Source organism: Mustela nivalis (assembly GCF_964662115.1).
Source record: "Mustela nivalis genome assembly, chromosome: 12".
In the NCBI taxonomy this organism is placed as follows: Eukaryota; Metazoa; Chordata; class Mammalia; order Carnivora; family Mustelidae; genus Mustela; species Mustela nivalis.
The window spans coordinates 57815685-57843391 of record NC_139031.1 but is presented as its reverse complement, the minus strand read 5'-3'; the positions used below and the strand labels follow the sequence as shown (position 1 = coordinate 57843391).

General features: G+C 34.4%; 1 protein-coding gene across 1 annotated transcript in view; it reads right to left on the bottom strand.

Annotated features, from left to right (window-relative positions):
* Window positions 1-27707, bottom strand: part of LOC309845276 (diacylglycerol kinase beta-like) — a 267396-nt gene that overhangs the window by 158097 nt on the left and 81592 nt on the right. Inside the window, exon 3 of the mRNA XM_082693029.1 lies at window positions 25306-25501. Within this exon, the coding sequence (XP_082549155.1) occupies window positions 25306-25501 (196 nt within the window). The remainder of the gene's footprint in view (window positions 1-25305; window positions 25502-27707) is intronic.

The following is a 27707-nucleotide window of genomic DNA, read 5'->3' as shown; positions in this document are numbered from 1 at the left end:
GAGGGATTAATGATTCAACAGCTGATGTCTAAGAAGGAGTTGCTAATTAATGCTACAAAAGTTGAGCTGGGATTTGAACACTTTTTTTTTGTTTGTTTTTGGCCAATATTAGTAACAATAATATAGGCATTGGTAGAATATTAGCCATTAAATGGTTATTCTGTGCTCACACCTGGGCCTTCATTAGTGATGTCTTATCTCAGAATGTGTGAATAGCTCAGTTGACAGATTAGAGAACAGAATAAAATGTTCCCTGATCCTTTCTCTCCTTCAGAACTAGGCCTGTGGTTTTTCTTTCAAGAGTTGTCATAAATTTCCTGGGAAACAGAGTGGGGTGAAGAAAAAGAAAAGAAAAAAAAAAGAGTCATCATATATATTGGAAACCACACTGGCTTTGGTTCTTACTTTTACTTCACTGTATACCCACTTTGTGAGTTTGAGCACAGTTATAAAAGTTGAGTCAGTTTCCCCACTGAAATAGGTTGGTTTTGTAATGATTAGCATTAGCATCTCCCTGTGATATGCACAGTTTGTCCTCAGGCTTTTTAGTTGACCATTTGTTTTTTTCACAAGTAAGCATCAGGGTACCATGGTGTACCAGAAACCAAGTTCAGACCTGGGAATACAAGAGGAAATAAAACAGATACATGCCTTGCCTTCATGGTGTTCACTGTTAGGTAGGAAAGAAAGCAACAAAACCCAAGTATTCAGGTCAGTGATTAGCTAAACCCATTGTGATTTCATAGTAAGATGCCTCTGAATATCAGTGTGTCCTCTTGTCCTACCAGACCTGGAAAAATATGCATATCCCCCCCCCCCCCCGCTCTCTCTGTACACCCAATTCATTCTCATTCTTCAAATCTCAACTTGATCTCATGTATTTTCTAACAAGCAAGTTAGAAAAATGTTAAAGTTAAAAATGAAAAGTTAAGCAAAATGTCCTCAACAAGACTTGGTGTTCCTAGTATGTATTTCTGTCACTGGTACTTCCCTATCATAGCAGTGACTATACTTACAATATTAGCAGTTTAATTTTCTTTTCTACCTTCTTTCTATTTGAATCTATCACATTGCTTGGTACATTATACTATTACAGTAATATTAGTGGAAAAGTAGATATATAATTGAGTAATATGCTTAATTTTGTGTTTGAAGTATAATAGGAATCTAATATCAACAACTATTATCACTATCTCAAGCTATACCTCTAATTTCTAAAATAGGAGACTTTTGATAGTATAAAAAAATACTTGTCATTTAATATTTTCAGACTTCAATTAATTAAAGTCTTCTATAGAAAATGATGTGGTGTTATAAGCTTTCATTTAAGACATTTAATTCTAGTTTTAACATATTTCTAATGTATGACTGGGAATATTAATTGAATAGTCAAATAACGGTAAAGGTTAAAGACTGGAGGATGTTTTAAATGAAAGATGAGCAGTTGGCGGCTATATATAAAGACAGGAAAAGAAAGCTAGAACTTTCTTAGGATAAAGAAATGGTAATATATGTACAAATAAAATAAAAATCTTTCCCATGTATCTTATTGAATTCTAACTTATAAGTGAGCTAATCTGTGGATAAAAACCTCAAAATCAGTAGTTAATATGAGTAACAGTAATGTTGGTAGATTTAAGCAAACACAACTTATATTGATGCAATGAGGATATTTAGATAAAATAACTTTCATATTATTAACTTAGATTTCTTTACTAATGTTTACTAAATTATATGACCTATACTTTCTTCTAAATTATATCTAATATTAAAATACTATTTAAAGTACAAAAATATATGCTCACAAGAATAGCCAAATTAAATATAATTTCTCTTTTAATAACAAATACCTTTGCCAAATCTTATAACCACAAGGGAAGTAATATTGAGGCATAAGCATCTGCTTTAACATGTGGTATGACCAGGTGATGGTACAGAATTAGCTGCAGGCAACAAGCATCAGTTAAAAAGGTATCATGTGCATCTAGAAACAAATGTGAAACCATAAGTCTTACATGGAGGGGAAATGTATGGGCTACATTAGGGTCATGAGAGAGGGCCTGGGGACTATTAAATGTGGTCAGAAGCTTAAGGTACGAAAGCTGTTGGAAGATTGTGCTAGAGTAGAATGAAGTCTTGTCTATCAAAAACAGCAGAAACATGGGACATGTTTCCCTCAGTTCCACAAGTAGGTCTCTAACAGTCTTGATGTTATGTTCTACTCTTTGAGATAAATGCTCTGGGTTTTTGTCAGCTTAAAATTGGCAAAATATTACTTCCCTTGGAGGATTGTTGTTAGGATTAAAGGAAATAATCAGGTAGAAGCAGAGCACTATCTCTTTTGGTCACTGTGTATTTTCAGGGGCTACCACATAACAGATTTTCAATACAATTTGAGGTTCTTTTTTTTTAAATAGCTCTATTGGAAAGCAAATACAACACTGAGTAATCACCAATTCTACGCAAAAAGTGGAAGCCAGAGGGCTTCTTTTGTAAGATTTAAGGAAATCTAATCTTCTGCAGCTAGAGAACAAGAAGAACAAAAGACCAGGTCAGGTACTTAATGATAAAAGCAGCAGATTTCAGAGAAGTCTGGTCTCCTATTCTAAGATCAGAACCCTGAGAGTTAAAATAGTGGTAAGTGGATATCTGGATAGATGCAACTCAGAAGTAAAATTTCCTAGATTTTCTCTGGGCCTGCAGAAATGACCCAATCCCTCTACTTATAAGATGGTACCCTCTCTACCTAGTCTTGAAGATCCTAGAGAAACCTAAAAAGAGGTAGATTTCTCACAGATAATCTTTGCTTTTTGGCAGTATTTACTGCCATTGCTTCCCTAACAATCAGACAAATATTCAAAGTCAAATACCAGTTAACCAGGACAGGGATGCTATGGGCCCATTAAGTAAGAAGAGGTACCACTGATGTAGCTAAAGGATCTCCTGGGAGGGCTCCTGAGGGGGTTCAGTTGGATAAGCCTCTGCCTTGAGCTCAGGTTATGATCGCAGAGTCCTGGGATCGAGTCCCGCATCCAGCTCCCTGCTTGGCAGTGATGAGGGAGCAGGAGGCTGGCTGAGGACAAAGCAAGAGCTGGCGCCTTGCACCACCCCCCCCTTCATCCGCTCCCCTCCATAGGTGTAGCATTCCTCAGGCACCCTTGACTGCCATAAAATGATAAATAGTTAACTTGCTGAGATCCCAATCCTGCAAAACAGGAGTCTCCCTTGGTTTGCAAATGTCCTTGAGATTACAACAAAGAAGTTACCTTATCAATAGCCCAATTTCCAAAGACACAGAACTCAGTTCCTCAAGCCTAATATTACCCTCCCCTCCATAAAAACCGAAGGAGGTGGAAGTAGAAGGAAAAGTAAATAAAGTTAAATTTCTTCTAAACCTAAATCTCATTAACAAGGATGCTTGATAGCAGGAATGTAACATTCCACCAGACTTCCAATTGTCTTTACTTGATAGCAACTAAGCCTTCAATATCCTGATAGTATTCTTTGCCCCAATAGCCCTTCTGAACACCCCTTTGTCCTCACCTACCCAACTCCTGTGTATATAACCAACCACTCCTAACAACCCGGGGCAGCCACAGCTCTTCCTGCCCACGGGTCCTGTCCCCGTGCTTTAATAAACCACCATTTTGCACCAAAGATGTCTTAAGAATTCTTTCTTTAGTCATCAGCTCCGAACCTCACCCCACCGAACCTGACTTAGGTTCTGGGACTTCATCAGCAGGGAGTCTGCTTTTCCCTCTGACCTTCCCCCTCTCATGCTCACTCTCTCATTCTCTTTCTCTTTCAAATAAATACATAAATAAAATCTTAAAAAAGAAAAAAAGGATCTGCCGGGAGATGATGCCTAGCGTAGATGCTAAGGATCCTCAACAACAGATGACAGAATATACATTTTGATACAGTAGTTAATTGATATGGAGCACTCTTCTGTGATATAGGATTTAAAACTTCACCATATACCCCGAGAGATAGTGTTAATAACTGCTAAGAAGCTTGGAAAATTTATTACCCATGCTAAGTGAGGCAGAAATTCCAGAACTGCCATAGAAGATGAAGGAGAAAAGGATCAAAAGACTCGGTGTACTAAGTATGCCTCAGAAAAAATATATATGTAAGGCTAGAAACACACCCAGCTAGCTATAATTTATAAGACAGACCATGGAACACTCCACTTACCAAAGAGTAAGGGTATTCTATGAGGAGGGACAGCAGTATTAGTGAGAAGCTCAGTAGTAGCTACTTCTGTAGGCAGCACAAGAGATGATATTACAGAACTGGGATCCGTGATAAAAATGGGAATGACAGTATCTCTAAATAACAAATAGCAAAAGGTGGCACTTAATGTCCAGGAGAAAAATTAGTGTGATTCTTGCAAAGAACAGGAAGACAGAAGCAGTAAACATGGGACCTAAACTTTAAGAAAAAGAGCAAATAAATAGAAATATAGATGGGCATCCACCAAGAAGGTTGCTTAACTTATATAATGAAAATAATTCAGAATGGAATTCAAGGGCAGGTTTCCCTTATCTCTCCCCTCTCTTCCCATCCTAAGACACCTTCTTTTGCCCTGTTTCTAGACCTGAGCTGATTCTCAGACTTTTAAGACTCGTGATTAAAGACTAAAGCAGATCTCTAAGAAGAGGACCCAGTTATACTATGAGAGTATGAAGCAGCAATTTCCCAGCCCTTTCCAAAGGGACCTTAGGTCATTTACTCAAGTGGATTATGCATGAAATAAAGGAGAACATCCAGAACTTCTTAAGGACTCTTGAATTCAGAGTCAAAACTAAAACTGAGACTCTTGAGACACAAATTGCTCCAACAATCCCCCAGTGAAATGAAGATATATGGGAGCCAGATAATAAAGGGTTTGCCTGCAATTGGCTCATGGCAGTTCACAGATTGACCAGCTGGACTTTTTCAAGATCGCTCAAGATTGTATATCCTTGGTGATTGGCAGATTCTTCATATTGGCTTCTTGTCCTGTTTAAGAGCTATCCATACTTGCCACCCATAATGATTTAAAAAAGGCAGAGGGGATAGTGTATGGTATATCCTATTTATAACACCAGTCTAGCAGCTACTAAAAAATGGATGGATTGTGGCATATGACTGGATAACTGTAAACTTTGCCAAATAGTAACCCCAACTGCATTTGCTATATTAGATGTGGTATTTTTTCTGGAGCCATATAAGATGGTATGAGATGCACAGCCTTTGAAATGAAGATGCATTCATTTCTATTCCTTTAAGAAAGGAGAAGCAAAATAAGTTTAGATGCATGTGGAACATAGAGTCAGCAACACGTAGAGTCTTAGGTTGGGGGTCTATTAACTCTCCTAACCTGTCCTAATTGCTTTTAGAAGGACCTGACAAGCCGTACGCTTAAAAAATCCATTGTAAGATGGAAGTAAGATGTGAGTTGGGAGAGAAGCACAAAATGTGCATGAGAAGGCAGCCCTGATCCTCACCAATGTTGGATGGGCAACTCTCCTTCAGCTCCCACCTACAACTCTAATGACTGGATATTGGAAAAGCAAAAAAATCTAAGCGTAGTTCATAAATGGTTTGCCCTGTTATGTTTATGTGCATCAAAAATGGGTGCTATTCTATTACAGGGCTTCTCAGGGATGGCAGCAAAAGAAAATTCTCCTAATGAGCAGAGCTCTGCAAAACATGTCTGCTCTTCCTTCATATGAAAAGAAGAGTAGCCTAAGGTGAAAAAATACAAGGACTTACGTATATCTGGACAGCATGTTTCAAAGAAAGTCCTAGTGCATGGATTTAAAGGAATGGGAACAGTATCTAAAGATCTCTGTATCATAGATTAACACCTACCCCAGAGCTTTCTCCACAATATAACCAGATAGATAGAATAATCCAATTATTTAATAAGGGGAAAACTACACAATATTGTTTTGGCCAAGAGATTACTCTTTCAGCAAAGGAAGTAGAGAAGGTATATGATCACAGAATTTTCTAGTCCAGTTAGTTACCACAACACCAAGAAAATGCTGAAATGATAGAGGAGTGAAATCCCTCTTAAGGAGTCAGCCAAGGTACCAATCAGGAGCTGATGCACAACAAGGGTGAGGTGCCCCCCTTCAGACACCTAAATCAATAATCATTACTTTGTTCCCAGTAAGGAGAATGCACAGATCCGGAAACCAAAGAAAGGAAGTACAAGTTCTCTTATTTACCATCACTCCTACCAACCCATATGGGAAATTTATACATCCCATCCCTGCAGCTTTAAGCTCTACAGGACTAGAGATCCAAGGAGAAAAATATTTCCACCAAGAGATACAGTAACAGTCCCTTTGAACCTTAAGCATTGGCTGCTACTTAGTCATTTCAGTATCTGGAGGGTCTGTTAATTCTTGTCAACTGAGAGACCAGAAGCTAAGACCATGCTGGCAGAGATGACTGGTATGATCATCAGAGGAGGCCAGACAGTAATGATACACAATGGGGGCAGGAAATAATATGTATGATATTTAGGTGATCCACAGTATTACTATTTTACATCATGTAGCTTTTCTTTCAAGAATTCTCATACTCACATTAGATTTCATAACCACAACTATTAAAAGTTCACTTTATTTTGTTTAATATACTTTAGTGCTTGCCAATTATCCTTAATGCCTGAACATCACTCTTTTCATAAGTATTTCATTCTAATCATGCTCAGTGACTCCACTAATAACTTTTCATACCATAAGACAGCTATGGGTGATATATTCCCAGATTTCTTCATATTTGAATGACAGTATATTTTTAAAATTCTTGAGTCAAGCCCTTTCTCCTTTAAGTCTCTGGGCCTGCTTATTATTTATAATTTTCTATTTATTTTTATTTTTATTTTACTTTATTTTTATTGTTGCTGCTATCTATCTGGCTACCAGGAGGTTTCAGATTAGCCTGATTGTCTCTTCTTTTAAAGTAACCTGACCTTCTACTATAATTGCCTACTAGGGCAATTATAGACTGTAAACTTTAGAATAACAATTGTGCAAAATTAGAACAACAGTGGTCAATGTTTAATTATTTTAAAATAACACTGTAGACTCTTTTTCAATGTATGGATTTCTGACTTCCATCATTTTTCTTATTATACCCTTTAATTTTTTAAATTCTATTTTCATCTCCAGAAATACCTACTATCTATTTTAACTTATTCATTCATTCAAAAAATATTAAATAAATATTGGCTACTATGTGCCAGTATTGTTCTATATGCCAACAATAATGAACAAGACAGACAAAATTTCTACTCTCTGGAGCATAACTTTTAGTAGGAGGAAGCAGAAAATAATTAAGCAAACAGAAGACCAAACAAGGTAAGTTCAGCTAGAAGTATGTTCTAGGAAGAAAAACCAGAATGATGGGAGAGTGTGATTGCCACAAAGCAGTAGATCAAGGACAACTTCAGCATTCGAGCTGAACCCTGAATGACCTAAAGAAGCCATTCATCCAGAGATCCTCAATTCCTCCTTTTTTGTCACAGTTCACAAAAAACACCTCAGAAAATTCTGCTGAGGATTTGTGAAAGCAGATTTCAAAATATATCTTGAATCAGTTATTTCTCACCACCTCCGCTGCTACCACCCTAAACCAAGCTGCCTTTATCTCTCAGGTTTTTCTGCTTCTACTCTTGTGCCTACTCTTCTGAATCTACTTCTCTTTAGCATCCACATTAACTTCTGAAAAATTAGATTGTTTCACTGCCTTGCATAAATCCTTACAATGGCTTCCTGGGACAGAGAGTCTTTTAGCTAGGCACAGTTTCTAGCTTCTTATGCAGCCAGTTTTGACCATGTAACCAAATTCTGGCCAATGGGATAAGAGCAGAAGTACTAAGAACATTCTAGGATTACAGTCACGACAAGAAAAGAGGTGCCCTCTCCTCCTTTCTTCTAGTTCTGTTGGCTGACATGTGAACCCAGGTGGTTCTTCTACCTTCTGCCATGTAAAAGATGGCAAACACTGGAGGATAATGGAATAACAAGAAGAAATGGGGTTCCTGACACTGTGGAGTGTCAGACTGTTGCATGACTTCAGACTATTGCATGAAAGAGAAATAAACGTCCATACTATTTAAAATCTTTGCTATTTTAGGGACATGAGCAAAATGATGGGTATCTCTTCTGGATTATGCAATTAAAAGAAAAGGTCACCTTGCCTTTCCCTGACTTTGCTGTCTGGCATGCAAACACAGTGGCAGCAGAGGGAGCAGCTATCTTGGACTCAGAAATGGAAGCATCATCTTGAAGATGACAGAGCCACTTACTAATCCTAAACTGCCTATTTATGGATAGTTACGTGAGAGAGAAATAAACTTCTAATCTGTAGGAATCCTATAATTTGGGGGCCTCATTGCTCTAGCATCTTATATCCTACATAATTGATATATTTCCTTTTAAACTTAAATTTAATCTGAAGTCCTTATGATGAAGATGGATATGCCTATCTCATAGGAAAGCTAACACCTAGCACAGTGTTTGAAACTAAATAAATACTAAAAATATACCTGACCTCTCCTCCCCTCCCTTCACTCAACTCATCATTTTAATGCCTGGAAGTCCTATCGGTGTGACTGAATTTTAATACAAAATTAAACACTTGTAAGTAGAAAAAGGTGTTCTTAAGAGTACATCATCACAGCAGGGGGTGGAGTGGGATGGAAGAAAGAGAAAATAAGAAGAAAATATGCAAAAACCCAATCATCTTGACTCATCTTGACAACTCTTTAGAGTTGTCCCAAGTCCAGGAGGATCACCTTGAGGCCTTAGCGGCAATGCCTTTGTGGATCTGCTTCTCTACTTTCCCAAACTTGATTTCCTCATTCCTTGACAGTGTCACTTCTGAAACTCTTCCCCAATAAACTTACTGTATGAAACTCTCTCTTACAGTGTCCAAGGAATCCAACCTAAACTGAATTCCAGGAAATACGTTGATAAAAGTACACAGAGATTGATAATAAATGTTTTATTATATAAGAATAATTAAATGTGACAAAATTATAATACAAGTCCGGTGATGGTAAAAAAAAATACTCATATAGTTTAGACTTCTATAAATCAAAGATCTCAATGTTGCCAAAGAATGTATAATTAAGGAAAGAGGAAAATGGAATAATTCAAATAGTGTTTTAATCCAAAAGTAGATGAAATAAAAGGAAAAGTAACAAGAGATAAGAAAAAAAAACTTTTTAAGTATTTCTTTTTTTTTAATTTTTTATTTTTTAGAGATAAGAAAAAATTTTAAAAATATTAAAAGACAGTAGATACAACAATGATTTTATTAAATATGAATGGACTAAATACTTCAGTCAGTCTTGAATACTGTCAGTCTTGATGGAAAAGCAAACCTAACCATACAATGTTTTTTTTTTTTAATTTATTTTTTTTTTAAAGATTTTATTTATTTATTTGACAGAGAGAAATCACAAGTAGATGGAGAGGCAGGCAGAGAGAGAGAGGGAAGCAGGCTCCCTGCAGAGCTGCAGAGCAGAGAGCCCCATGCGGGGCTAGATCCCAGGACCCTGAGATCATGACCTGAGCAGAAGGCAGCGGCTTAACCCACTGAGCCACCCAGGCGCCCCATACAATGGTTTTAAGAGACAAACCTTAACATGATATAAAAAACAATAATAAAAGATAAAGGACAGAATAAAGGATATAATAATAAAGGATAGAAAAGGATTTATAATGCAAGGATAATCAAATAAAGGCAGTCTTGTTATACTAAGATAAGATAAAGTAGTCTTAACAAGAAAGTTTACTATAGATAAAGAGGGATATATCATAATGATAAAAGGATTATACCAACAAAAAACAACTATTCTAAGTATGCATGTCTGAAACATATATGCACCTAAAACATAGCATTGTCATAATGCTATATAACAAAAAGCGACAGAAGTATAAAGAAAAATATGTTAAGACACAATCATAATGACAAAATACCTTCATCCATAACCGATCAAAATCAATATAGCTAAAAAGGCTTTGGTGAGCACAGTGACAATAAATACTGATTGATCACATGCTGGACTATTAAGAAAGCCTTATCACATTTTGAGAGAGTGAAATTACTTACAGCCATTTCTGACCACAGAAATTTCTAGCTAGAAATCAATGACAAACAGCAAAAAGTTATCCAAACTATTAGAAATAAAGCAATGTGGTACTTGGCAATTCATGGTTCAAAAAATAAGTCAAATTGCAATAAGAAAATAGAACATTACTAAAACAGTATCAGTACCCAAGGGCTTGCACTAAAGGCAAGGCAAGTTTAGAAGGTAATGCAAACCATCAATGCACATACTTAAAAAGAAAAAATAGCTAAAGTCAATGAGCTAAGTATCTAACTCAAGAAGTTAGAAAAAGAGCAAACTAAAACCAAAGAAAATAGGAGGAAGAAAAACAGTACAGAGAGAAGTAATAAAAAGCTGTAACAATAAATATAATATGGATTTTAAGGAGAGAATAAGAAGATAGCAGGAAGAATTTTATGGCAAGAGGTTTGAAAATGTGCATAACATACATTCCTAGAAAAACAATGCTTCCCAAAAGTGAAACAAGAGAAAATATGGAAATTTACACCATGTTAAATATACTTTTTAAATAACTGACATTTCACACAGTGTTAAACATATATTTTAAATAACTGGTTTTTTAAACCTTCCCAAAAAGAAAACCTTGAGTGTAAATGGCTTCAGAGAAAACATAGGATTGTAGTATTTTGAACCCAGCATAATAACCTTAGTTAACCTTGTTAACCAAACCTATTGATGATGCTGGAAGAAAAATAATTGCTGACATTTCGTATGAACATCAATGTAAAAATTCTAAATCTATTATTAATTTCAATCTATTAGTAAATTCAATCCAGTGCTGTGTAAGGAAGGTAATATATAATGCCAAGTTAGATTTATGTAAGGAACACATAGTTGCCTTAAAATTTATAAATAAATAAATAAATAAATACTAAGCAACCTAATTCACCACATTCACAGAATGGAAAAGAAAATTTGTATGGTTCTCTCAACAGATATAAAATGAGAATTTGGTAAAACTCAACATTCATTTATAATAGAAACTTGGTAAACTTAAGAAAGTAAATTTAAGAAATCTTTAGTCTGCTAAAGTATATCTATAAAATACATGGAAATACATGGGAAACATCAGATGAACGGTGAAATATTGAAATATTGAAATCTACCCTCCTACCTACGAATGTCCACTATCACCACTTGTATTCAGCACTGTATTGGAAATATTAACTAGGGAAATAAGAAAAAGGAAAATGATGACACAGTGTAAGAATAGAAAAGAAAAATAAATCTTTCATCACTTATCTATGACACGATTACATCTTTTTAAAATCCACTGATGACTGGTTTTTAGAAAGTTTTGTATCTGTATGACAACAAAAGACAATTAAAAAGTAAATGTTGGAAAATATAATATCTAGAATATCATGCAAAAATATCAAATATCTAGGCATAAGACACTTCACAGAAAATTTTAAACCAATATCATGAGAAATTAAGAAAGACCTAAATAAATACAAAGATATACTATGTTCTGAACTGAAAAACACAAACCATAAAGATGTCAGTTTTCCCTAAATCACTGATTCATTTCCAATCAAAATCTCTGCAGTTATTTATTTATTTTTTTTTAGAGGAAAGAAATGAACAAGCTGATTCTAAAATGTGTCAGAAAAATGTAAAGGATATGTTTCTGAAGAATAAAACATAAATTAGAACAGTGCGGATGAGAATAAGGATTGATAAATAGACCAATAGTGTTGAACTGTTTCAGCAAACTGTAGCCTTGGGCCAAATCTGGCCTGCTGCCTGCTTTTGTAAATAAAGTTTTATTGGAACACAGCCATTTAGGTATTGTCTCTGATTACTTTTGTGCTAATGTGACAGAGTAGTATGGGTACAATAGACAACTTATGACTCTAAAGCTTAAAATATTTACTACCTGACATTACAGAAAAAGTTTACCTAACTTTTGTGTGGAATAGAGAATCCAGAAATAAATCAACACACAAATGGACATGTGAATGGAGATTATGTTACCAGTTATAAGTGGGGTAGGAACTTTTTTAGTAATCAGTGCTGTGTTAATTGAATGATCTGACAAATAACATTCCTTGCCTGGATCTTAAACCACGCTCAGAAATCAATTTCATTTAAAAGTTGAAGTTAGGATGCCTGGGTGGCTCAGGCAGTTAAGTGTCTGCCTTTGGCTCAGGTCATGATCTCAGGGTCAGGGTCCTGAAATGGAGTCCCACACCAGGCTCCTTGCTCAGTGGGGAGTTTGCTTCTCCTCTATCTCCCATTCCCTCTGCTTCTACTCTGTCGCTCTCTCTAACTAATAAATAAAATCTTTAAAAAAAGAACAACAAAAGTTGAAGTTAAACAAAGCATCTTACGAATAATAAAAAGATGTTAAATTTAAAAGAAAAACTAAACACAGATTTAAAAAAAATTATCAAAAAGAAATAAATTGATGCACTGGACTGGAATAAAATTAAGATGTGATTTTCAAAAGATGCCATTAACAGTAAATAAAATAAATAGGCAAGCCAAAGTAGGAAAATATAGTTGCAACCCCCAGAGCCAATAAAGAATCTAGTTCTTTCAAATACAGATAGTTAGATGAATAGATAGGGGCAGAGCCAATTTAAATAAAAAGGCAAAGTATTTTGACTTTTCAAAAAAGAGGATAGCCAATAACCTGGTCACATAAAATGGTATGCCACAATGTTAGCCTTCAGTAGCATGTGTATTTAAAACACAATAAACTAGCATGGCTAAATTTAAAAGACTCATCATCCACAGGTTGCTGAGGATATGGAATGTCTGGAGAAGCCTGGTATACCACTGGTTGGAGTGTAAATCTGTACAACTTTTAAGCAGTATCTAAGGAAATTGGACATACATATATACCATGACCCAGAAACTTTCCTTCCTCAGTCTATACCCAGAAGAAATACAGATACACATCCAAGGACCTGTACAAAAATGTTCACAGTGGTAGAATTTATAATAGCTCCATGAGGGAGAAAACAACAACACCACCACCACCACAACAACTGTATACTCATATAATGGATACTACGAAGTAATGAGAATATGAAATTAAAGAAGCCAGATATAAATGAATATATGCTATATTTTTCTGTTTATATAAAATTCAAAAAAAGCAGAACTTATTCATAGCAATAGAACTCAGAAGTAGGGCTTGTGAGAGGGATTAAGGGATGGGAGGGAACTCATGGTATTTTAGAAAAATGGTCAGGGAAAGTCTCTCCCAGGAAAGCATTTTTTTTTACAGTTACCTGAAAGAAGCAAGGGAGAAGCCATGTGAAACTATGTGAAGATTTGAGGTAAAAACATTCCAAAGACAGGGAATATCACCAGAAAGACTCTGAGGTTGTATCATGCTTGGTGTATTTGATTAGCAACAAAAAGGCCAATTGGACTAGAGTGGAGGGAGTGAGGAAAGCAATCGCAGGCAGATTGGCTGCATACATACTAAGCTACTGAATGAATGACTGATGTGTATGTTGACATTTCAGTCTTAACATAATTGGTCTTTGTTATCTGTCCATTAAATATACATAGCACACTGTGAAATGGTTTAAAATCCCCTATCTACTATCCTTAGGGAAAAAAAAAAAAAAAAACTCTTAAAATGAGGGTAATCAATTTACTCAGTTTAAGAGCTAGGCAACATTTTGTTCTATCTTTAAAGTTTTGCCCTTCCCATACAATTCTGAATGAAGACAGAAACCATCAGTTAGTCGAGAAAATTGGGCACATTTTCCATGGAGCACTGGGTGTGGTACATAAAAAATGAATTTTGGAACACTGAAAAAAAATTAAATTAAAATAAAAAAAATCGCTGAGTGGAAAAAAAAAGTGTTAATAAAGCATGATGTGTTTATTCATTGATCATTTATGAATTAGATGCATATTTTATATATATATATATATATATATATATATATATATATATATAAAGAGTTTACAAAGAGATAGTGCTAGATTTAAGATATGACACTGGCAACAATAGAAACAGAACAATAGAGAATCACTTCTTGAAGGGACATATTATTCTCAAACACATAATCTACTGTAGCTTGTCTAGGAGGGGCAGGCAAGGACATTTGAGAAACTGAAACTTATTCTCTGATGGCAAAAGAATATGAACAATGATTATATTTTCTACATTTTATGAGAAGCTAGTTATCCCATACTTTAACTGTGAGATTTTTTCCTTTTTAATTTATAAGTAGTAGCATCAACATTACCATCAACAATAAAACAACACATGCAAGAACAATAAAATAAAAATTCAGTCTTGAAACCATGCAAAGGCGTCCCTGAGAATTGTGAATTACTTGCCATTAAGTCTGCATCTTTGCCGCCTCAGAAGAGTTGTTCAAAAGCAGGATGCACTCAACTTGAAACAAAATCATAAAACTCCTTCAACTTTCCCTTCTTATGGAGTCTATCTTCAAGGGCCATAGACCTTGTTGACAGTTAACGCCATGTCTATTGGCACACAGTCAGTGCCAGTTTGAATAGAGTTTTGCAGTCTCGCTAGGGCCCATTACCTGTCCCCTGTGCTCCTCTACAATTTATTTTCACCCCAGCAGGCAGCACCTCACAAGGCCATTAATTTGTTAGGCAGCTTGTGCTTTCCAAGACAGCCTACTTTAGAAAGGGCTCTGATAAACATCATGGTGAATCACAAGTAATGCTCTATACTGCCAAGAGGGAAACAGAAATTTAAGAGTGGCAAGCACAATCTGGACTGGTTGCTAAGGTGACTTGGTCTTTGATGCAAAATTAGTGGGAAGTGGTCAGGGGCAATTGGCTTATGAAGCTCCCAAGAATCAGGACTAGGGCCACCACAATTTTACAACCTTTGTAAGAAAGAGAGATGAAAGATGTACAAGCAAAGGGAATGCAGAAAGTAAACAATGTATTCCATGATTCACCAGGAGGAAAAAGTAACAAATGAGTAGACAGGAAGAAACTAACCTGAAAAGCATCAGTTAAATATTTCATTCATTCTAATACCTGTGAAGAGTCAACTGTATTTTAATCAACTTCTATTAGTATAAACATTCTAAGAGGAATTGTGTCTTTCTTGGGAAGGTATGATAAATAACTTTTAACTCAAAGGTGGCTCAGAATGCAGTCAGTATCTTATCTCTCAACAGATCTCATTTAAAGATTTCAAGAATTGAAAATGCCACTGCTTATTCGTAATGTAGTTTTTCAGAAAAGGAAACACTGGTCATGATCTGAAATAAAGATCCTATTTATTTATAATTTTGTGGGGGTATGATTCATTCTTAGAAAGGTTACTGGTTCCACAGGTGGAGGATGACCTCTTAACCTTTGCTTCCTCTCTCACAAATGCTGGCCAAAGGTTACAAGTACTTCACACTAATTCTAGGGATAGTCTTGTGCATATTTTTAAGTTGATGAAGTAATAATAAGGCCATCTTACATTTCTATAGTAAATTATTTGAAATATATTGAAATGTGCAAGTCACTCTATAAGGTAAAAAAAAAAAAAATCAGGTATGATTATCTTCATTTATAAAGGTTAGGAAACAGACTGGACCAGTTATTAACTGGTCTGAGTTCATGAATTTATCCTCCCCCCTGCCTTTTTAACCAAAGAACTTGTGATAGCCATGCACTTATTGAATTGAAAGCTAGAAACTAAGGCCAGCCTCCAGAAGATCACTGGCTTTCAATGTCTATGTCAAAAGTTTTTCCTTTCAGAGGCTGCTGACTTGAAAAGAAAATAGAAAGAAGACAGCCTAGATGAAGATGAGAATTCTGTGTAAGACCAACAACTGCCCTGATATTAATTCGTTTCTTTTCTTCTCATGGAATATAACTTTTTTTTTTTATCATAGGAAGACAGAGAAAGAAAAATCACTAAAGCATAGTAAATAGTATGTCCTACAACCATCAAAGTTGCTAATATTGGATCTTAATTATTTAATGTGACAGAGGTGTTAGCTAACTCAACAGTGGTAATAATACTGCACTATATAAGTGTGTCAAATCAACAAGTGGTATAATTTTAACTTACACAATACTGTATGTCAAGTGTCATCTCAATTTTAAAAACACAAAAAAAATTTATCATACACGCAAAGTAATTACAGTGTCAGAAAATTGTCTTACACTTCTTCAGAAGCTACTGTTTTCTGATCCATGAGTAGGTATAAATTTGCTATAGGGGCCAATCGAGGGAGTAAGTTGTTTAGCTACTGGGGAGGATCATTCTAGGGTGGGAGTTCTCATACCGAGGAACAGGAATGATGAAATCTGAAGAGTGCATTATTCTCCAAGGATGACATGTAGTAAAAGAAAAGGAAAGGAAGACCAAAACAAAAAAAAAAAAAAAAAAAAAAAAAAAAAGGAAATTCCCCTCTACCTATTTTCATCCTCCTCTTCTCTTGAGATAATGTTTTGTACTACCCTCAGAAAATGTTTAGAGAATATTTTATACTATCACTGTCTCTTCTGCTATTAAAACAAAAATAAAACCTATTTTCCTCTTAAAACGATGCTTTATTTGGTTCCCTAGTTTTCTGACAAGAACTTCCAAAATAATTTGTGTTCAACTGATGTTTTTCTACCATGCATCATTTTGTAATCTGCATGCCCATTATTCTTTCCCCATAAATGAATTCAGTATATATGCACACATATACACACCACACAGACACATGTGCACTTACACACACAGACTGTGTCATAACACCTGATAAAGGCATTTTCTGTGAGTACTCGCTAATAAATACCTTGATTTATTAAACCTTCATGAGAGATTTAAAGTGTCAGATTGCTTTTTAGTTTAATTCAACTTTTCTGCCTAAACTAATGTGTTTATTTTATTTTGCAATACCTTGAATAACTGAATAGTTTCTTGATTTGCAAAGAAAGTTAAATTTTAGGTTCTATCATAAATCTACCATACTATACTCATTCCCTTCTTCAAGAATGAAATCAACTACTACAGTTCCTTTCTAATTGCTGACTTCTGTATGAATATGAATATCTGAATGAAAAGTTTACAAAGGTAACATGTAAAATATTCGGAAGCCAAATAGCAAAAATGAAAAGCAAAAAATGCAACAGAGATCTAAACGGATCTATTTTAATAAGGCAAGATAAAGACCTTATAGACTTCCTTTAGAAGAAATGTTTCATTAATAAAACACCAGAAAACACATTAATGAAGAATTTAGAAATAACAGCTAACTACAAAATGTGCAAAACCTCAGCCTCAACCTCTGACTCAAAACAGCAATGCTAATGTATTAGCATAGTTTAGTTACACCCTTCTAAAATGATACAGTTAATGCATTTTGTATCTTAAGAGCTCTTCAAATCCTACACACGTTTAAAATCGGCATTTAAATGTGATACAATTACTGTCTTTTAAAAATCAAATAACACTTTTTATACTTTTATCCTGGGTGAAAGATGGGTTGACTCCTTTCCTGGCTTCCCACGCTGCGCACTAGATCTCCCAGTACTTCTATTTTCGTGGGCTGGCAGAGCAGTGTTAAGAAGACTATCATGTAAGGACTCTCAGGGAAGAAAGTGCTTATAAGCAAGTATGCAAAGCTTGGCAAAACCATCAATGATGAATATATTATTTCATTACTGCTTAATTATTTACTATAGAGTGTTAAGATTAAGAGTTAAGGTATTTACTTGCATATGACCATGAACAGCTTTTCGCACAACACCGAAATGTTTAAATACGAAGTGACCTGGGTCAAACCTAATTTTTTTTGAAGTCACATTTTTGTGTACATGACTCTCTTTTTCATTTTGAAAAGACATTTAATCACAAATCCCATGAGCCTTTCATGCAGTAAATTTTAAAACTGAATGTTCATTATATTGGTTGATTTTCTATCTCTTACTATTCATCTAACAAGATACTCTGAAAATTTGAATGCCACATACTTAGAAAAGCCTTATGTAGTTTTTTGGATGGAGAAGTACATATTCTCAAGCATCATCAGTAAGGAAAAAAGTCAGTATGCTAAGGCTAAGAGCCTTAACTAACAGTAAAGACATGAATTTAAGTCATTGTGCATAAAAAGATGCTTAAATATATTTTGTTATTCAATATTTTGAAGACACTATGTTTTTCTCAGCCATAGAAACTGAGTTCTACAAATAGCAGCTGATTCTTTCATTAAATCAGAACCAAATTACTAATTTCAGTATTAATGGTTAGCTTTGACATGTTTAAAAGGGGGGGAAGGTACTTAATAGACCTGTCTTCCACCTTGAAATGAACAACTGTTCAGGGAAATGAAATTGTTCAAAGATACATTTTCTTTCAGCCAATCTGTGAAATATAATATAATTATTCTCTTTTAATGAATCTCTCAACGAGGAGCAATCTTTCAGAGCTTTAACAGGTAAAATATAATGACAATGGGGGCAGCTTTGTAAATAAAAGGATGAAATGAGATTGTTATTTTATGCCATATTACAATATAATTAGAATAACAGTGCAGCATTCATCAGGCATTTGAACTTTCTAAAAAAACTCCCTAGAGCTCATTTAAATTAGACATGTTTATCTACGGAGATTATTAGTCTTATTTCAAATGACTGTCACCTTATAACATTTAGGCCTCAATTTTTACCTTACTCTGATTAATAGTTTTAATTGTACAGCAGCCAATAGACACTGCCTAAAATAGACACCAAAAAAAAACCCTTAAGTTTATAAATCCACAGTTCACCAAAAGCAGAATAGAACTATTTTTATTAAGCCAGAAGAATAATTACCCAGAATGGAGAAAATGATGATCTATGTAAATTCATGGCAATGGAAATCCAGTGGTGATTGGCTTTGGTTAACTCAAATTCATACAGATCAAAGATAATTAAGTAAGTGGTAGAATTTGGCTCTTTTCAAGAAAAAGGTCTCTTTCCTCCCTAACAGGACCCCATGCCACTCTTTGGTAGTTAAAGGAATGAATGCAAGGAGAACCAGTTGATAGATTTTTGTGGTTTCCTCATATCCATTAAAGGAAGTAGAAAAAAAAATACTTATAAGAAACGCAACATACAGGTCTAATATCTCTCCTGTATGACTTGAAGTCCTTACATAAGGTGTCATTCCATAAGATGGTGCAATTGAAATTTCGTTCTCAATGAGATTAGTTTTTCTTGGTTATTATTTTGTATCTTGATTTAAAAGAAAACATGATTTTTAATGCCAACAGGGGAAAAAAAGGAACCATGACCCATGTTTAACAATTTTTGTGGAAGGTTTTATATCTTTTTGATAGTACTTTCATGTTTACTATTCTTTAAAAATTCACCCTTAGTGCCATATATCTTGATTATAAGAAAATTATTTTAAGTTCCCTGGGGCACATCTATTACATGGGCTTTAAATTACCATTGTCAACTGGCAAGGTTACTGTAGAACTTGATATTTGGGAAACTTTTAAGAATGGCATCACATATGGGAACTTCATGTCACTAATCTGAAAGCAAACTCTACAAGTATTATTTAATTAGTTGAGGCTTATATAATCAGTCAATATTTATTTAACTTGGAAATATATTTTTTATTTCCACCACTGCACAAGTTAAATTTACTTAGAATTATAATGCAACCTTAGCCTGAGTAGATGACCTGCTATTACTTTCAAAAGACTCAGGATTGGATACTATGTCACAGAAACAAGTAAGATGGTCCTTTTATCACTGATATTAGACATCAACATTGTAGAGAAAATGACCCATTAGAGCATTTATATTTTCCATCTTTCTCTGAAGTTGCAATTAAAATCAATAGCTAGAAATGTAGACGGGTATCAGAATAGCATTAGCATTTGAAAATAAAGAAGGTATTCAGCCTCAGAAGTCAGAGAAGGTAACAGCTGAGCTTTGATTTAAAACCTCAAATAAACAAATCCCCTTTCCTTCTTTTGCATTCACTAGATTGACTGCCAGCTCATATATTTTTCAAAATGCAACTGCTACAAAATCTAATTTGTTTCAAGTTTTTCCAGATTCATTAGGTAGAAGCAAGTTACTCCTTGTTCTGCCTTTTCCTACCTCCTATTATTTGTATTTTCTCCATTTTCCTATTTCAATCTATTTTCCAGAATAAACCCTTATTGGCAATGATCTCATTTATGTATTAGAAAATACCACTGTACTGTTTAAATGATTACTTGTCTGTTTATATCGAAATGATTTTGTGGACTTACCAATTTTACTCTAAGTTCCAGAATTATACTACATGTCAGACTTTGTTTCTAGAATCCTGCTTGTCAGATTTTGAAAATCTGACTTTTGAACATGGGAAAAAGATCAGTGATGCTAGTTCTAAAGACTGCCATCTGATGTTTCAATCATCCATGAATAATAATTTACGCATAGTTATGGTTTCCGATTTCCAAATTTTTAGGAGGCTAGCAGTTTCTCTGTAGTCTTATAGTGCCATGACAAATATAATGCCATGAATTTCATGATTGTTTCAGGTAGGCCAAAGACAAGAGTACATTGCCTTATATTTCAAAAATGCATTATCTACTGTTACATATAAGAAATACATTTTGGGGCACCTGGGTGGCTCAGTGGGTTAAGCCACTGCCTTAGGCTCAGGTCATGATCTCAGGGTCCTGGGATCAAGTCCCACATCGGGCTCTCTGCTCAGCAGGGAGCCTGCTTCCCTTCCTCTCTCTCTGCCTGCCTCTAAGCCTACTTGTGATCTCTCTCTGTCAAATAAATAAATAAAAATCTTTAAAAAAAAAAAAAAGAAAGAAATACATTTTGTATCCCTTAATTCTTTATAACTGTCTTACACTTAAAAAGTATGCCTTTTGCAAAAATAGAGAACTATCACATTAAGACATCCAGGTGTATGATTCAATATTTAACTGCAAACAGAAACTTTGATATTTAGATAGTTTTATTAAGTATGTGATATTATTTACATTAGCCACTGCTGGAAATTTTCAAAGGAGATAGCTTGAAAACATACACTGAAGAACTCATTCGAGACATCTCCTTAAAGGTTACTGGATAGCAAATGTTTGGATCTATTTTCAACCAATAAAACTATCATGGTATTAGTATATGACATATATTTTTGTGAAATGTAACATCTCAAGTGCCATAATCTTTTTTCAACAATTTTAAGATCCAGGTATAATAATGCAGCATGAAATCATTTTCTTGTTTCTAAATATAATTGATTTAATCACTGAATTTAAATGCTTGGAAATTGTTCTGCTTGCCGGTGTTTGAATGCCAAATACATCATCTACAGTTCTAAAATGAATGTTGCAGTTTATATTTAGAGAACTTAAAACATTGCCTTCTAAATTACCCCAAATAACCCATAGAGATGTCTAGAAAAATTGATAATAATGGATAACAAATGTTCTTACAATCAACTTTCAAAGAAGTGCAACTTCTACAAGGCATAGAAAGTCAGGGTCTTACTGTTTAAGTGCTATTTGTATCCTTATCCAGGTAATACAACGTATAGAGCAGGGAGATGAATCTCAACTCTTCCAGAATTTACCATCCCCATTGTAAAGACAGAGACAGAAGAGCCAATAACGTTATTTATCTTCAGAGGCAAAAGAAATTCAAGCTTTGTCAAGTTTTCGCAGATATCAGCTCATTTATTCTCTTTGATAAATCTGGCTTTGACTGCCTTTTCCTCTTCTTACTACCTCCAAGTTTTCAAAAGACAAAATAATAACAAAGTCATTTGATGTAGAGAGATTCCCTGATAGTCAGTCAGATGCATCATCTCTCTGGCTACTAAGAAGAATCCTTAGAAGTTTTAGTCTTCCCTAGCACAGGACACAAACGTCAATTTGGGATGGGGAGAAGCATGGGCAGCATAAAGTCTACAGAAAAGCTTGTTCTTGGGGAGCTGATATACAATAAATTGTATGCAAGAGAATGAAGAAGAAAAGGCATGTTCACAATAAATGTTCAAGGTTAAGGCTGTATGAGAGGAAGTGTTGAGAGCTGTCACATCAGCTTGGTGTTACTTTCTAAACTTTACTCTTTCTTGTCCCCCTTCACAGTCTTTGCCTTATTCAAATACCTCCTGCATTATTATTCAGTTTTGGTTTTTACCCTATTTTTGCTCAAATGGATTTATTTCAAAAATAAAATTGAGGTTAAAATTATAAATTGAAAAAAAAAAAAACCCAGAGTACACATACAAACACAGATTATGTACAGCGTAATATAGATGAGGATTTAATGCTCTAAAACCTGATCACGTACCTTTGGTCTATGACATATATTTAAGTTACAAAAAACAAAAAAACAAAAACCCTGTAAACTTATTTCTTAATTTAAATGCTTCTACTAAATAAAATAATTTATCTTTATTATAAGAATCTAGTTATGCATGTTTCCCCGACTCTGTCCCCAACCAAATGCTTTCTAAAGTTTATGGAAATAAGCATCCACTTTATTATGGTAAAAATTTAGTTTGAACTTCAAATTTTTTGCAGTGGCATATCAGAAAAGTTGTTTGTTAATATTTTAAGAAAGTACCTCCTGAAAAGGAAATTGTATTATAAAGTCTTTTATTGCTTTATTTACATATTTTCTAAGAGTGAAAAATATTAACATGAGTCTGGGCTAAAGAAACATGTTGAACAAGAACTGTATTTTTCATAATTCATTCTAAAGTCAATACCTATAATCATTTTATGTAAATTTGAAAATATATTTAGATTTAAAGTACTGATTGACTCTTACATTTAATACTATCCTTTTTATGTCAAGATATTGAAGACAGAATCAAATGACAGAAATATGTACTATTTAGGAAGAGGATCTATGCAGGTATTGTAAGTAGTAAATTTCACTTCTTGACTAGTAAGTATAACATTTACGGGTTAAGAGAATAAATTTGCAATCAAATCTTAGAAGCATTTTGAGATACTTCTGGTTATTCTTTGGCCAAATGCTTTAATATGAAAAAAAACTACATAAAATTAATAAAAAGGGAATACTGGTTAATATATTATATTACATATTAATATATTATATATATTATGTACATAATATATTATAATCTATTTTTTAATATTCAGCTGATAAGGTCATTTTTAGTGATGAAATTGTCCTTATCTTGAAATAAAACTACACTCAAATTACAAGCACCATCCGCTTCAAAAGAGGGAACAAAGAGTTGAATCAAATCAGATATAAACATACTTCTGATCATACAATGACCTCCACGAACTCTGATTTCTACTCTTTTTCCCTAACTTTGTATTGAGAAAAAGTGTATTCCTGTCACAAACCCTACAGGTTCCCACTTTCTCCTTTACCAAATTTTTGGAGACTTAGTCCTACTAGTTCCACAACATTAAGTAAGAAGACAGAACAGGAAGAGAGGTCTTTTTATACAGTTATAGGCAATGACAGTGTATGACACTTCTGGCTGACCTGTCTGTGCTTTATTTAAAATGTGTTATTACTGAAAAAAAGCCTACAGAGAGTCATGAGTGACGCTAGCAAAAGCAAGCCTGCAGAAAGCTCCACAGGGGTTGTATAGACACCCTCCTTGTTCAGCATAATTGTAAGTCCTAGCAACTTCAATACCTCAACAGGTGAACACACCTGGCAGCTGAACATGGAGAGTAAGTCAGATTTATATATAGAATATCAACATGCAAAGGACATGCCAGGTATTAGCAAGTAGTTACCACATAAAAAACTGGAAATTGTTATAGATATGTATAAAGCTCTTTTTTTAATTATATGGACTATATTACTATGTTTTACTAATCTTCTTAGAAAGCTATTAACCTTACATTTAAACATAAATATAATATTAATGTCAATAACTCCTAGGAAATAATAATATGTAATTCTCTTCATTTAAAAATCCATATGGCACAAACGTACTCTTTCTTCTACATATTTCCCCTTTAAAAAACCCATTTTTCTCCATTATAGTTATATTCATTCTGAGTATGAAGCATTTTAATTAAGTTGGTATAAATTTGCTTGTACTAAATTATATGACTCTTTAGAATTTACCTCTTTAAGATCACCTATATATTTAAGGGGCTTCAAAAGCTCCTGTCATTGACACGTTGTAATAAGCACTTCTTTCAAGAGAATAATAACTAATACTTTTTCTGTCTATCTTTGTCACCCTCATGATCACTATATTCCATGTGACAGAAGTAACTGTTAGCTTTGAGAACTTGCATCAGATACCTGAAGACACAGAAGATACTGAAAGATAAAGCGGTTTCCTACCACTATCAAGCCTATCAATCATCTTCACATTTTATTTATTTTTTAAAGTATATTTATTTATTTTCTTGGGCCCATAAGGGGGTCAACCTCTCCATACTTTTTCTTGGCTACACTGAGCTGGCCAAGATGCTTTCTTGGCTATCTGAATGTCATCAATAGTATTAATTAGGTAGATTCTGAAAAGTAAAAGAAATATACATAAATTATTGGGGCATGACTGTTAGAATACAGTCATTGATATCTTTATCTATAAAAATCTATCAATAATACTTGATTGTCATGCCCAAGTGTGTGACCTACATTACAATGCAATTAAAAATTCTGATCCATAGGTATTCTCTCCCATTTTGCTAGTATTTTTGGATCTGTTTCCCAGGTCTCCTCATTACTGTTACAAAATTTCTGGAAGAATATCCGCAGACAACCAAAATATCTTATGGGGCATTTAAACATGTCATTCTACACAGTACTTAGAACAACAGCTTAATGTAAGATAGCTTTGATGTCCCAGCCAAGAATAAAAAATCTTGCAACACAACATCAGAAAAGCCTTAACAAGGCCCTTGTTACAACAACTCAAACACCCTGACCAAGATGATCACATTTCAGAACCTAATGTGCAATATATTATATAGTGTTATCCACTAAATACCCACCCATATTCAGTTTTCTTTGGGAAGGAGGATAAACAGAATGAAATCTGAGAAGGGAGAATTAAGGGGGAAAAAAACCCCAAAATATAGCCACATTATATTCAATTTTAGAATATGATATAATTTAATCGCACATACATATCTGATACTATGAAAAATATAACTGCATAAATATATAGACCATGGTGCAACGGAAAACTCTTTTAAAGTAGACTTTGAAAGCAAATAAAGAAACAAGTTAACACAATTAAATGTGAGAATACTTACCCTGACTTGCAAACTTCAATTCTTTCGCATCTGTGAGTGTGGTCCTTTTGTCAGACCCTTTTTTCTCTATGCGGCGATGGCTTCGTCTTTTCTTAGACTCTCCCCAAAGATTGGATCCACCATGCATGCTTGGTATATTCAAAATAGCAATTCCTTCCAGGGAGATGTTTATTAAATCTATTTGTACTCCATCACACTGATTAGTAAAAAGAAAAAGAAACAAACAAACAAACAAACAGAAACAGTAAGATATTTGATGGCTTTTTCCATGATTTTCTATTTTGCATTTATCTATCTTTCAATGAATTAAGTCCAAAATCTTGTCATTATTTATGTAAACCTTTCGAGGACACTTAAATGATTACTCTAAATGTCAATATAAAAGATGAAGTAAACACGAACATTAATCAGTTATTGTTTAAACATGTCTTTAAACATGATCAAATTAAATCATCAGTCTATCTTTGTTTATAGGAAACCATTAGGAGGACATGCATTAGTGTCTGTATAACCAACTACAAATCTCCTATGTGTTACAAAAGAGGTTGGGTCTAGGAAGTCTGGTCAATGTTCCAGCAGAAATTTTAAGGACTGGCTCCTACTTAGAATACACTGCAAGCCACTACTGGGGCAAAATGAGGAAAAAGAATTCATAATTCGTGATTTTACTTGTTTGGGCAGAGGAAGAAGTGGCTTAATAGACTTTGGAGAAAAAAAAAGTAAAGTAAAAAACACCATTCCAAGAGACTTGAAACCATCCTTGAGTGGCCAAGGATGGTTTCTTGTACTAGATTAAGTTCTAAGCACAGCATTACAGACAATGAGAGGCACTGTTGTCTAAACCAATATGGAGGACCAGTGAGGCTGAGTGAGAGAAATGCCAAGGACAGCTGAGGCAATGTCCAATCCACCATTACTCTACAGCTGCTGTAACAATAGATTGAGAAATGAAAATAATTAATCAGTCAGACTTCTTGTTTGTTTGTTTGCCTGGTGACAAAACACCCTTTTGATTATGAGGACTATGAAACTTGCTAAGACACAATGCTTTTTGATATTCTGAGTGGCCACTTTTTAATTTTTTTGAATTTTCTGCTCATTTCCACTGACGGAGATGTGTGAAGAGTGCAAGGCCATACTGTGTTTTTTGAATTATTACTCATTCATTTGCTTTGAGGTTTCCAAAGTGGTGCTTATATTATAAATGTATCCTAGATATTATGAATGTAACCTAGATATCATTCTCTCTTTGTCAGTTGTACGTAAGCTAATAGGAGAAGGGATGCGAATGTATAACACTTTGTTTTACAGAGAACTTTGGTAGGGATATGCATTTCCTAGACTGAAGTATATTTGCAGTGGGACTGTTTTATTTGCCATATCTTATTCCAGAAACAAAACAAAACGAAGCACTGATACTGACTTCATCTTTCTCTTTCTCATGGCAATGATGATTTCTGAACCTAGAAGCGATAACGCTCCACCAAAATGAAATAAAAAAACAACAAAAAAAACCCTGCTCTTTTTCCACATTTGCCTCTTAGTACTGAATTGAATGCTGCCTCTTGTTCACTAAAACATAAAAACTGTGAAATAAAGCAACACATCTTGAGTCTACTTGGCAGGGCTAGAAACAAATTCTAGAGAAGGTGCCAAGTTTTCATTCAATTTGTTTCAAAGGGGGTGAAACCGAGGTCTGGATGATGCCTTTTCTTCCCCCCTAGAAACAAGCGATTTTTTTCTTCCTTTTCATGTATCAAATTAAGATGATTTCTTTTTACTAAAGAATTCTGCTCATGTGTATACTCACTTACCACTATATATTCTAGATAAACAGATATTAATTTCATAATTAAAAGTAATCTTGTGTAAATACCCTGCAGGCCTCAATGAATCAAACACATACTGTGTGTCAGGCCTCCCACTGTCTTCAAGTGGAATGTACTGGCTGGATAATTAGATAGTACATATTTTTTAACCTTATTTGCATGCATATTATATCTTTTGCACACTGACAAGCAGCAGTAACAACAAAAGTCAGATTACCACAGGGAATTCCCACAAAGAAGTCTTCATTCCTTATAATTTGCAGCCTAAATTAAAATAATTTGATCTTTGACAAGGATGAAATGTCAAGCAGAAGGGGGTCCTCTACAAGCCACGGCCTGTGGCTTCTGAAATCTGCCTAATTTATGTCAGTCACTTCTTAATACATATTTAAGTATTACACGAAAAAGATGATAAATATGCAATCTGACACCTTTGGTATTTCCCTGCTGTTAATTTATAAAGGTCTGGCTTTCCCCAAACTGACTAAAATCATTTAAATAACAGAAGAATTGTGAAATAAGCTAGAGTTAGGGCCTGGCTTCCATTTTCACTCAATATTGAACACAGCAGGT